General features: G+C 48.8%; 1 protein-coding gene across 2 annotated transcripts in view; it reads left to right on the forward strand.

The window, feature by feature from the left end:
• Tram2 (translocation associated membrane protein 2) overlaps window positions 1-12,639 on the forward strand; it is a 79,865-nt gene extending 67,226 nt beyond the window's left edge. Inside the window, exons 5-11 of one of the 2 annotated variants that reach the window (XM_076858605.2) lie at window positions 1,318-1,376; window positions 2,150-2,234; window positions 2,804-2,874; window positions 4,345-4,449; window positions 4,726-4,869; window positions 5,699-5,862; window positions 7,158-12,639. In XM_076858605.2, coding sequence (XP_076714720.1) covers window positions 1,318-1,376; window positions 2,150-2,234; window positions 2,804-2,874; window positions 4,345-4,449; window positions 4,726-4,869; window positions 5,699-5,862; window positions 7,158-7,231 — 702 coding nt within the window. In that variant the 3' untranslated portion in view covers window positions 7,232-12,639. The remainder of the gene's footprint in view (window positions 1-1,317; window positions 1,377-2,149; window positions 2,235-2,803; window positions 2,875-4,344; window positions 4,450-4,725; window positions 4,870-5,698; window positions 5,863-7,157) is intronic. The other variant, XM_076858607.2, reaches the window with a different exon arrangement.
• Window positions 12,640-13,340: the final 701 nt, after the last annotated feature.

The following is a 13,340-nucleotide window of genomic DNA, read 5'->3' on the forward strand; positions in this document are numbered from 1 at the left end:
CTAACATATTGTTATTGGACTCTGTGTCAGTTGATTCTTGCTGAAGGTGGACTTTTTCCTTCTATGTTTTACAATCTTGGATTATAAGCTCATTTTTTATATTTCAAGGGTTTATCTGTGGGAATCCCATGTATCCTTAGGTGATGGTATGTCCTCAGGGTATCACTGGACTACAACATGCTGTTAGTACTGATTTATCAGCCTGGTGGTTCCTGAATCACCGAGGTGGTTTGAACTCCAGACCCAGGCGAGAGCAAACCTGACATTGTGGGTATTTGGGGCAAATTTTCGTCCTTGGCCTGACTAAGCAGACTTTTTTTTTTTTTTTTTTTTTGGATCAGCAACACCTTCTAGACTGCTTTTTTCTGAGGTTGTAGCCCTTCAAGGGTCCTCATTTCATACTAGCATCTTGGGTTCCATCTCCCAAGGCACTGTCTTCTGTATGGGCACTACAACCCTGGTCCTAAGACTGTGCCTTCTGGGCTGCTACAGGTCACTTACTGCTCTGGCTTCTAGTTCCCTGTTTCTTTGGGTTCTGGAGGTGGGGGTGGGGTTTCCTTTATTTTCTTGTGAGCTCTGCTTTCCTATTAAAAGCATATTTGTTATATTCCATTTCTGGATGTTGTGTGATGGGAAGGTTTTCAGGTTACTTCCCCCTCTGTGTATAGGGTATGGGGCTACTTGTTAGGGACATAAAGGAGAGCAAGAAAATGCTCTAGTGTGATGGAACTTCACTAGAGTGTTGGAGACACGTGGCAATCATGATGCAACATAAGATGGGGGTCAGAGTCCTGATACACAGTGAGGTTTGCAGGGCCCTGCTGTTGTTCTTATTTATGGTGATCTGAAAAGTCACTCTCAGCTTTCAGTTTTCCAGTGGAAGTTGATTCTAGTACGTGTTTATTCATTCTGTAAGCATTTTCTGAGTGCCTACAGGCCAGGCATCGTACTAGACATTGTCCAGGAACTATCAGGTTGATTTCCAACAGTAACTCTTCTGAGATGGTATTCATAACCTCATTTTACAGCTTATGGGAACAAATGAACTGTTTGGTAGAGACAGCTGGTACATGTCAGGTCCACATTCATACCCAGGTGTCCAGACCCTGAACATGGCACTTCCCACTAGATCATGGCTTTCACTGGTGGAAGAGAGCCAGTGGGGCCCAGTATAGGCATTCTATGTCTTCACATTTCCTGTTCCTTACTCTTTTCAGCACGTGGGGGTTGGGTGCAGCCATGACCCCTGGACCAGTGACAGGACCCCAGTAGGTCCCATGTTCACATCTCTAAGTGCTCTCTTCTCACCCACCACAGGAAGGATACTTAACAAACCCAAGAAGCCTCTGGGAAGACTACCCGCATGTGTACCTCTCGTGAGTATTCTTGTGCCTGGTCCCCAGGGAGGAGCAAGTGGTCCCCTGACTTCTCATCCCACAGTGTGGCCAGAACATTACAGGGCCAACTGGCATGAGGACCAGATCATGTCCTGAACCTATTGAGGCATGGTGTTGTGGACAGTAGGCCTGTGTATGGCTGTTTCCTCCCAGAGAATCCCCAAGTGAAATGTCACCTGCACTGGCTCTTCCCACAGAGGCACCTAAACTCATAGATACAAAGTAGAACTCCCCACAGAGTCTTTTGGCTTTGTGCCATTCACAGCACATCTTCCTGTCCATCATCTGTGGCTGATGCTCTGTCAGAGGCAACATCCCGTGCCTCTCTGGTGCTGCCATGTCTCAGGCCCATCTCTAGTTTCCAGGAGGCCACTTTTTGCCTCTCCTGTGACCTTTCAGAGCAACAATAGCAAAGAATGTAGAGCTGAGCTAGATCTTCCTTTGCTGCTTTAATCCAGCCATTGTTCATTGTCTTCTATGGTCACCATGTCCATCCAAAGTGCCCTGGAATCAGCGCCTTCCTCAGCTTTCCCTTCTGGAGGCTGAAGAACTCCTCCTCCTTTGTACACTTGTGATACTGCTTTTTTCTTCCATGGACTTTACATGTCCCTTTAGATGGTCTTGTATATGGCATGGCCACTGTGGATGTAGTGGTGGCAGGCCTTGCCCCCTAGCTCCTGGACCTGTGTGCTTGGCAAGTACCAGCAGAATGTGGTGCTGTACCCTCTTTGAGACTCCTCCCTCTTCTCCAGCTTCCAGGTGAAGTTTTTCTACCTGTGCCAGCTGGCCTACTGGTTGCATGCACTTCCCGAGCTTTACTTCCAGAAGGTACGGAAGGTGAGTATGTGCTTTTCCTGCCGCCCCAGGGAGTTCCTTCATTCTCCACTCCCCTCCTGTGTTCCCTTTGTCTGCCTCCCTTCCCTTCCTCCAGAGCACAGGGTGTGGGCTGGTGATGGGGTGTTTGGTGCTTGAGGTAAATGCTGACTCAGCCTCTGTGGCAGTGCCTTTTGGAACCTGCCACCAGTGTCAGTCTCTTGCCTGCCTCTTCCAGGAGTGTGGATTTGGGCAAAATCTAATGTCAAGATCCTGGAGAGATGTTTGCCACTTCCACAGCTTTTAAAAAAAAATTGTTTCACTCTGAATTATTTCCAAAAGCCCTCTTCCCCAGTCCCCATGTTCTACTTCTCAGTCCACACCTTGCCCTCTGACACGAGACCCGTAGCTGCTGCCTCACCCTTAAACTTTGCAGCAGCCCAGCACGACGGACTCTGATGTGACATGTACTATGAGTTAAAGCCACCCAGTCCTGGAGGGTTAGGGGGACCTGGCCCTCACACTTTCTCTGCATTCCCTGCATCCTCAGGTAGGGAAGGGACAAGTTTACTGTCTGCTGCTCTTGTTTCCAGGAGGAGATTCCCCGCCAGCTCCAGTACATTTGCCTGTACCTGATCCACATAGCTGGAGCATACCTCTTAAAGTGAGTGAGACCTTGAGCCACCAGAGTTCCTTTCCTTCTTATGTCTCTGCTATTCACAATCATTCAATTAGAAGGCATTGATTAGATGCCCTCTGTGTACCAGGTACCATGCTAAGACATGGGGACGCAGAGAAGGATAATGGAATATTGTTTGATCTTCAGTGGTTCATTCTCTATCTGGTAGGAGAGATATAGACAATTTACTGTAAGGACAATTTACTGTGATGAGCACTATAATAAGGTCTGTTTCACCAGCCATGGGAAGTCAGAGAGTGATAGCCTCAACCTGAAGAAAACCAGAGAAGATTTGACAGATGCTGGCCCTTGAACCATGACTTTGCAGGTTAAAGGTAGCCTGAAGCTGGGCTTCCACCTCAGTGTCCAAGTGCTGCTTGAGCCCGTGACCCTAGGATTCCCTTCTCTTTGGTTTATAATGTCATGGAGAGTAGTTTACTGCTTGATTGTTCTGGAGTACACAGAGTTGCTATAGTGTTTGATCTTTTCTTTTTTTTTTTTTTTAATTGTTGATGGACCTTTATCTTTATTTATTTATATGCAGTTCTGAGGATCGAACCTAGAACCTCATACATGCTAGGCAAGCGTTCTACCTCTGAGCCACACCCTAGCCCTAGAGTTTGATCTTGAGGGTCTCTTTTATGTAGGATGAAAAGGTCATTTCATTTATAATTTGGACTTCACCTGAGCTTTATCCACATAGGGTTGAGCTCCCTATACTTCCTCTAGACTGTCATTTGAGTGCTTGCTATGTATAACTTTTGCTAGTGCCTGGAGGTCTGCGAGCCCCTGTCTCCTGGGTTCTCACAGCAGGCATCCTGTGGGAATGACTGGGTTGGGTTAATAGAGTCCAGGAGGGTAGCATTGCTCAACCTCTGGTCTCCCAGAGAGGCCTAGAGCCAAGTCACTTCCTGGATGGGCCTTGGAGGGGTGCAGGCTGTGTGTGCCAGCTCTACCTGGTATTGGATGCTCATGGGTCACATGTAGCATGGGTCTAAGAAAACCACTCTGCACCATCTCCCCAATGGTTTTGCAGGAGCACCACACAGGAAAAGTGCCTCCTGCTTCCCCACTCTCAGTCTGAAGGACTGGGATAATGACATCACATAGCAGGAACCCTTCATGTTTCCAACCTCTGCACAGTTGTTCTGAGCACCTTTTATGTGCTTGGTTCTAGCAGGATGATGAGTGAGTGCTATGAAGAGCCTATGTCAGGTCCATGGTGGGAACAGACAAGGGCACCTGACCCAGATAGGGCAGGGAAGAGCCGAGGGAGGTTAGGCTTTGGGAAAAACTCCGAAAAGTGCAATAGCTAACCTGAATCTTAAAGGATGAATCAGGGCCCACCTAGCAAGTGGAGTAGAAAGCAGTGTCCAGGCACACGGGACAGCCTAGGAAAAGATGGGGCCATGGTTTCTGCTTGTGGGGAGGGTAAAGCTCATCTTTTGTCTGCAGCCTGAGCCGCCTGGGCCTGATCTTGCTGCTTTTGCAGTACTCCACTGAGTTCCTCTTCCACATGGCACGACTCTTCTACTTCGCAGACGAAAACAATGAGAAACTGTAAGTAGAGCTGCCAGGGACTGGCCCACTCAGAGGCCTTAGGAACATGGGCCTCCCCTGAGACCTGAGCGGGTAGAGGCTCTTGTCCTGGGTTTACGTGCTTACTTGTCTGCAGGCTGCACCTAAGGTTTTTTGGTGGTGGGGGAGCATCTTATTGAAGATACCTCTCAAGTACCTTACTAGGCCCTCTTTGAGTCCTCTTCCCACTCAGGGTCTGAGTGAAGGTTCTTTCAAGAGCCGTAAAGATTAACATCTGTTTTCTGCATCTGTGAGTAGGTTTAATGCCTGGGCTGCTGTGTTTGGGGTCACACGCCTCTTCATTCTCACCCTCGCTGTACTGGCCATTGGCTTTGGACTGGCTCGCATGGAAAACCAGGCATTTGACCCTGAGAAAGGGAACTTCAACACCTTGCTTTGCAGGTGAGTTGGGCAGAAGCCCAAGGTGATGAATCAGGGCTCCCTGAGAGCTGCCAGGAACCTTCTGAACTTGGCACAACTCCTGCAGAAGGTCAAGAGGCAGCAGACCTTTGAGTCTCCCAAATGCTGAGGTTTAGCTGGAAATCTCTGAACATCAGGCCTGAGGGGAGAGGAGATACCAGCCTTCTGCTTCCCTCAAAACCTTCTTTACTTCCTGGCTCTGGTTTGCTCAGACTGCAGTCAGGATCTCAATCCAAATACAAATTCTCTTACCTTTGTGCAACACTTTGTGGTGCACAAGAGGTTTTACGTCTGGTCTTTCAGTTGATCCTTACAACCATGTGAGGACTCTTTAAACCCCTATCATCCAGAGGTTGGCCGGTGGTCAAGGGAAACAACCAGAAGCCATATGCTACCATGAGTATACAGGCCTTGGAAGGTGTGACTGTCCAAGGTTGCTGCTCTTTTAAGTGACATGCTGGATGAGAAGCCACTCTCAGAATTATTTCAGGTATATCATAATTCAGTCATTTGAATTCTACCCATATCTGTGGAGTTTATATTAGCCTTACTCTGTGCTATGGATATGAGGCTCCCCCTAGGCATGAGAGTAGTGTGATTGTGGAGCTTGATGCATAACCACCTCCTTCCTGTCTCTCTTACTTCAGCATTGCTGAAGTGTGCTAGTACAATGACCACAGCACATGCTCTTCCTAATGATAGTGGCAATGTGAGGGGATTGGCCATGGAAGCCGTACAGTCCAGGCCTTATCTCCCCATCTGAGGACTCTGGTCTAAGCCCCGCCCTCAAGCCAGCTTCTCTGCCTCACAGGCTCTGCATGCTACTGCTGGTGTGTGCTGCCCAGGCCTGGCTCATGTGGCGCTTCATCCACTCCCAGCTGAGGCACTGGCGGGAATACTGGAATGAGCAGAGCGCCAAGAGGAGAGTCCCAGCTGCCCCAAGGCTTCCAGCCAGGCTCATCAAGAGAGAATCTGGTGAGTGCCAGGGCCCGAGGCTAAGAGAGGGTGAGGTCTGTCTGGGATGGGTGGGGAGGAGCTGGCGGCTCTTGGGCACGCCACACACGAGTCTTGCTGGTTCCTCCTTCCTGACTATTTCCCTGGGCCTGGGGCTCTGTGACTGGCGCGTGGCTGGGCATGGGCCAAGGACAGAGTGTGGGCAGGGCTGGCCCTAACTAGGCCAGGATCCCAGGCCACTGTGGGGCAGGGCTGTGCTGGGTGGGGACCCCTGGCGGGAAACATGTCCTCAGGGTGGTTTCTGGAGCCCAGCCAAGTTCTGCTGCTGCTGCTGCTGCTGCCACCCCCACCCATGCCCTGTGCTACACAGTGCCCTGCTGTGTCCTCACCTGCCCTTGTGTTCTGCATCTCGGCCTGCCTCTGCTTCCTGGATTGTTGGCTCCTTCTCTGTTCAGGAATGACTCACAATGACACAGTGCTAGGTGGGTGGCAGGGGTGGGACACCTACCTGTCCTTTGGCCCCTACACACACCCCACTTATCACCTACCCCCATAGGTCCCTGAGCATTCCCAGCCCTTCACTTCCTGTCCAGCCTGGGAGCTTGTCTGCACTGGGATCTGTTTTCTGACTCACCTGCCTTTCTCCAGGCAGCTGCCTGCTTGGCAAGGGCTTGTGTGTTTGAAGCAGACACGTGCACAGCTGGATGTGAGGAGGAGGCCTGGGGGTGGGGGAGTGGCCAGAGGCTGCCTCTGAAGTGCCTATTTGATTTGGATCAAGCACATGGAAGTCTTTTCCACAACAATAAAAGAGCACAATTTTTCTGCCAGAGGAGTGTGAGGCATCTGAGTAAGGCCTTTCCCTAAAGCCTTTTGTACCCTCTCTCTGTTGCCCCCATTCTTAGGAGCTATTGCTGAAATGAGTTGGTGCCCCGTAGAAGCCTGAAAGGAACTGTGGGCACTGGCATCATTTAGGTGACTCCAGGGAGCTCTCACTTCAGCCCCAGGCCTGGGCAGGAGAGCAGCTACCTGATACCGTGTTTCTGTGTGTCATCCCCAGCCCCAAGCTTAAGCACAATCAGTAACCTAGCACCTCAAATGGAGCCATTTGTCTAAGATACTGGGGAAAGCAGAAACCTACCCAGAGCTGTCAGCACTTCTGTTTGCTATAGGAAACTGCTGCCCAATGCCCACTTTGGCTCTTGGGGGTGCATCAGGAGGGCTGAGTGGCCCCACTCCTTGATCTGCCCCGATCCTTCATTCTCCTGCTTCAGTCCTGGCAGAAACCCCACATATGTCTGTCTCTTTCCACTTCCCAGGTTATCATGAAAATGGAGTTGTGAAAGCAGAGAATGGAACATCCCCACGGACTAAGAAACTCAAGTCTCCTTAAGGCCAAAGTGCTGAGAACAGGAATCCTCTTGGTGGGGGCCCAACAGGGAGGCAAGGAACCCAGGCCCCCAACACTGCCTCCTCCTTCCTCCTTGACATGCTCCGTCTCAAATAGCAGAAACCTGTCTTCAGAGAGGGGGGGTTTCTGTTTCTTCTTGGCTTTCTCTTCTTATTCTTCCATAAACCATTCTCAATAAAGCCAAAAATCTTCTTCTGTCACTCCCTCAAGCCACTTACGGCCTCACCTCTGTCCTGTGTTGGGTTTTCTAGAAACCTAGATCCTCATGGTTATTCTTCTTCTCACCTCTTTTTTCTCTTCCTTCGTGGCTGCTGCTTTTTCTTCTTCTTTATTTCACGTTAATGTGCAATTTTTCTGTGTCTGGTTTTTACCATGGGAGGGAGCTAAGATTGTGGTCCTGTCCATCACTCCCAGGACCTGTCCATCTGGAAGCCTTGTGCCAAGGAGCTTCATGTGGGGCTGGTAGCAGGCCCCTTGGTGGTCCTTATGCGGATGGGCAGGAAGAGGAGAGGCCTGCCCTCTTGGATCTTAATCTCCTTGGTGCTGATTAACTGATGAGATGTCTGATTCCAGTTCTACAGACGCCATCTTGAGGCAAAACAGCCACTGCTGGTTGTGAATGCCGAGGCATTTGGCTTTGGGACATGGCAACATGATCCAGGAGGACGGTATTAACTCTGTTGGGTCCCATGACTCCAGAGGGCTTCCCGTGCTGGAGTTGTATTGAAACTAGCCTGTACTCACTCTGGAGGAAAGTGCGAAAGGAGGACAAGTCTTCCCACTTGTAGAGCAAGAGCAAAGCATGCCGAGCAGCAGGCAGACTGGTAACACGACAGGAGACACAGGAGTCAGCCTGTGCCATTCTCCAGCAATGCCAGCCGCTGTTGTTTCTTCAACCATTCACCAGCACTCAAAACCAAACAGTTAGCAAACCTGCCTGAGATGCGCTGGTCTGGAGTCCAGAACCAGCCAACCCTGTCAGGTCAAACTTTCTACCTTGACTTCATCTCTGTAGCTGCAGAAACACTAAGCCTCAAGGGCTTCACCCTACACCAGTCCCCTGGTGCCCCAGAGAGGGTCACCTGGCCATCTGCCCTCTGGCCTTACTTGTGAGTGTTCTTTGGAATCTTTGTCGCTTGCTGATGTTTATTAAGCACAACTACAGCGAGAGCTGTATGAGGATGAGCAGAAGAGCCCTGTTGACAGAAGTCTTCTGTCTCCCTCCCTGTGATGTTCTTTCCTGTCCCCTCCACCTGAAGACAAGGCTGCCAGGTCCTTAAGCTGTCTTGCGAGGACTTCCTGAAGGGGAGGTAGGCTTGAAAAGGTCCTGATTAAGAACCCCTGAGCCCTGTGCTGAGGCGACGGGGAGCAGTTCTTGGTGGCACAGGAATGCTAATGTCACCTAGCATACTGGCCCTCTCTTTGACATCATGGTAGAGATCAGACCTTGGATTTTTATCCAAAAAATGGGGACAGGGGTCTTTTCATCAAGGCAGTTCCCCTTCTCCAAGTCACTTGGAGAACATTGTAGACAAAGTTTAAGTTATCAGTAACCGAAGGATCTGTTTCCAAACACCACTGTAGACTTCTGTCTCTGTCTGGGGTAAGCATACAGAATTGGAAAGACTGCCCTTGGTTTCTTTGGATTGCCCTTAGAAAGTAGGACAATATTTTTGAGAGTGTGCATTTTCCTCTAACCTTCCTCTCCTTCCCTGACCCTTCTCTGGGCTGCACAGAAGAATGTTGGTAAGCAGGTAGCTTGGTATTGACTCAGCAGAGCTGATCTGAAACCCCCTTGTCACTTCAGGCCAACAGCCCTTACATAGACAGTAACTGAGTTCATGCTTACCTGGCCTGGAACTACTTATGGAGAGAGTATTGAGCCCAGCCAGCAGTCTCTTAAACCCACCTTCCTCCCGCATTGGCTCAGATGACCTTCTGGGTTCTTCCCTGGCTGTCATAGCCTCACCAGCCTTCTGTAGGAGGTCTCTTACCCTCAGGTGAGTCAGACTGAGCTGCTGAGTCATGCCCCCAGTGGATACTTAGAGCATGCTTGCAGTGTTCTGAGGCCTAGGGATGTGGTAGTGAGCAGAGCAACTGAAGTCTTGGATCCAGCCGCCCCCGTTCTCCTGTATGTGGGTTTTCATTGCTCTGTCCCGGGATACAGCTCCATGTTTCTTACATCTCCTGCAAGCTTCCAGTGCTGCAGGTGTATCATGCCTTGGGCGTGGTACCATGAACCTTGCGGCTGGGGTCAACTTAGAGTGTTTCCTAAAGGACAAGGGTTGGTTCAGTCATGGGAGTTTGTATAATTTTATTCTGCATTAAAAGGAAAACCCCCTGAGACCATGGGGTAAACATGGAATTGGAAAGATCTACCCTGGGTTTCTTTTTAGTACCCTTAGAAAGCAGGTCAGTTTTTTTGAAAGTGCATTTTTCCATCATCTTTCTCTTCTTCCTGACATCTTGCCATCCTGGGCTTCAGGGATGTTTGTGGATGCTTAGAGGTTAATGTAGGGTATTTCCTTCCCCCACCTGCCTCCCTGGCACATTTATGTCACAGCAAAGTCAAGACTTTGGCAAGCTGACACAAACCATGTTGCCAGAGTTTAAATAACTCAATTCCACTTGATCCTGAGAGCAGGTTGGGCTAGCTTGTACTAACTTGGGCACTGTGGCTATGTTTTCATTTTTATTTAGTCTATCCTATCCCCAAAGCACCAAGCCACTTGTGCAGGCCCTGCAGACCCCTCCATTGGAGAGGCACCTTAGCACCATCCGCCAAGGGCAAAAGAAAAGATGCTCATCTACCTCAGTCACTGCCTCTCGACATCCCTGACTGGTACAGCTGCACTCAGATGCCAGCAGATGGCAGTGGTAGGAGAGGGAGGCCATTTTGGTGGATAGAGGAGCCCCTGCTGCCAATTCTCCCAAGTTCAGTGATGGGAAAGTTATTTTTACCTTCTAGGCACTGATAGCTGCACTATTAATAAGTTTCATGTGTTCTTGTTGAAGGTAGTGTATGGTTCTGGGGGAAAAGGGAGTTTACCACCTCTTAAATCAAAAGAGACATGTGTTCTGGCCACCTTCACAGTGTTTCCCTTGACTGGAATCCCTGGGACCCTAAAGCTAGGGGTGGGTTTGTGCATCTAGGTTTTCAGACCTCTTTCCTCAGTACCCCTGGATTTTTGTCTCAGTGGTAAATAAGAAAGAAGTTGCATGCCCTCCAAAAATTCCACAATGTAAAGTTACGTACCATGGAAGCTTTAATTACAAGAGGCTTGCCAACACCTTTGGCTGTGGAAGGCCTTGGTTTGCATTTCTTTGATAGGTGTCAGTCTTTCCTGTTTATTTTGCCTATATCTGGGGTGGGAAAAGGTAGGATTGTCTGAACATAACTAACTTCCCTAATGTCTAAGGGCTTCAGTGTCTCAAGTGGATCTTAAACCCTTATGGCCTCTGTTCTCCACTGATGGAGAGGGCTGAGGGCCCAAGAGTCAGGGCAGTTGGATGGTCTTTCTCCTCTCCTGCTCCTGAGCTTACAGTCTTTCCTCAGGAGAAGGAGTGGTGGTTACTGGAGAACCATCAGTTCATTTGAAAACCTAAGAATAAATTGGAACCCTCTGGCCCATGGTCCACTGTGAGGAAGCCTTCACCAGCTTCCCACCTTCTCCCTGTTTGCATGAGTATTAACTACACCTCCTGAGAGGCTAGAAAAGACCACGCCTCCTTTGTGGCCTCACCTCCCACTCATGTCCTCTTTTATGGAGATGGCTGGATCAGCACAGCCCTGAAGATAAAAAGCATTCAGACTTGCAGGCTCTACGTAGCCTTTTAGTGTTTGGCAACCCCCGTAGAATTTTTGTGCTTGTCCTAAGCAGATCTGTTCTTGTGTAATAAGTGCCTTATGTTGCCGTGTGGCCTTCATTTGTACTGTATGGCCAGCCCCCAGTTGCCAGGGCTCTGGGCTTTGAGCATATGCAGCCAAGGACACCATCATACCTCACTCGGTACAGTACATATAAAAGGGACACGGACCAACAGTTTTTCCTCATTTACTTTGACACCCTCCCCACATAGTAGTAGGCTCTGTGTTATCTGCTTCATTTCTGCCTCTCCCTGTAGAGGCTCACTTCTGGCCTGCTGGAGGGCTATAGAAGCCTGTGAGTGGCCCAAGGGCAGGCAGCTGTGCCTTGTGCTTGTGAAGGGAAGCACCGAGGCTCCAGCACTACCCCTGCAGCCCCTGTACCCTGTCTCACACAGAAGTCCTGACCTTTGTCTCCTCTCACCCCATATTAGAAACAAAGGCACTCTTGCTGTAACCTCTTCTGATCTATTTCACTTCCCAAAGTTTGTGGAAGGTGTTTACTTGTACTTCCTGGTCCAGAGACCTAACTCCTTACCTGTTTGACAGAGAGTTTAGTCCAGCACTTGCAGAACCGCTACAGCTCCTGATCGGGGTGAACTTGTGTTAGTAGCCACAACCTCCTCCCTGCCCCTCACCTGCCTGCATGCCTATTCCCACCCTTCCGGGTTGTGCAATAACCCTCCCAGCCCGTGGTCTTTTCCAAAGGCCTTTCTGTCCCTTACATTGCCCTGCAATAGGTGGGGAGGAGGGATCTTTGGGAGGGGTAGTCATCATCCCTTACAGAAGAAATGTCAGCCATTTCCCCATGTTGCTGTCACTCATGATGCTGGGTGGGTTTCTGTGGCCCTCTTGTAGAACGTGTGGTATCATCTTAGAAGTCTTTATATTTAAAAATAAAAAATCTGTTGAAAAGGAGAAAAAAACATCCTCAGGATGGGATCTAAGTCAGCGTCTGGGAATACAATCTGTGTGAGGCCCGTGGTGTCACCATCACTCTGTAAAAATGTTTCAGAGTTTCTTGTGCACGTGGAGAGGATGGAGAATCAGCCCTGGGTGGAGAGCCCTGAGGTCTGAGCAGGTCTGGCTGTGGGAGTGAGTACCACCGTCCTGTTGGGTGCAGATTCGAGTGTTTATATGTTGAGACTACAAACCTCACTTTTCAGTTCCTCTGAAATAAACATCTGAAGGATGAACTGAGGCTGCTGGTGCCCTGAGCAACTCATAATGCAAATGTGGACAAGTTGTCTTTGTTTTTCTACTTTAGCCTGTTCATGTTATGGACCAAATTTCCACAAGGAACTCAAGGAAAATTTGTACCTGCCGTATTTATGCTTTCATGTAAAAGGGTTGGGGGGAGGGATGTCTGTTTTACTTTTGGTGAACTTTTTTCAAAATCCTTTTTCCACTGTTTCTGTCTGGTTTTAAAACAAATTACAGTTTTGTATGGATTTTTTAATGTACATTTTGAAACAAATGATCAAATATTTTCTGTAATAACTGAATAAAAGGCATAGAATTATCAGTCTTAATCGTCTCTGAAATAACTTGACATGCTTCTATGTAGGAGTGCTTTTTAATCTGGATACTTATGTTTGTTTACTTGACAAGTGACTTTACATCACTTTTAGCCCTCATGTCTAAAACTTTTCACTCCATAGTCATTTCTTGTATTTCTTGAGATATATTTGTTCACTGTGGTGATATGAATCAGGGAATTGGAATGAAGGATGGAGAATCAGTTATAAAAAGTGCTGGATGGTAATATGTATCATTTTAATTCAATCTATAATAAGTAAAGTAGAAAAGGGGATTTTCTTAGCATGGGGTTTGTGAGCAGGCGGCTCCAGAAGGAAGCTCTCTATGCTTAATGCCTGCTATCATATGATGTCATTTGGCTTAGAGGACATGGGCTTCAGTGCCACCAAGTATGTTGGTGCTGACTCGAAGACATCCCAGTATTAGTAGTAATGGTGGGCACTTGTTTTTGATGTCACTTATATGGCCTATTGTTTCCTGTAGCTGAAGCTCAGGAGATGAGTTCAGTGACAGGTTAGTCAGTCAGAGACACCCACGGGGTGTGAGAATTACCAGAGAACATCTTCTTGAGGTGAAGGTGAGTGGACCTAATCGGGGAGGGGGGAGCTTTGGCAGGTTTGAGTTGGAGTCCTGCTGTGTGTGAGAAACCAGGTGACTCCAGCACTTAACCTCCATCATGAGAGAACA

This window comes from Callospermophilus lateralis, chromosome 6 (assembly GCF_048772815.1).
Source record: "Callospermophilus lateralis isolate mCalLat2 chromosome 6, mCalLat2.hap1, whole genome shotgun sequence".
NCBI lineage: Eukaryota > Metazoa > Chordata > Mammalia > Rodentia > Sciuridae > Callospermophilus > Callospermophilus lateralis.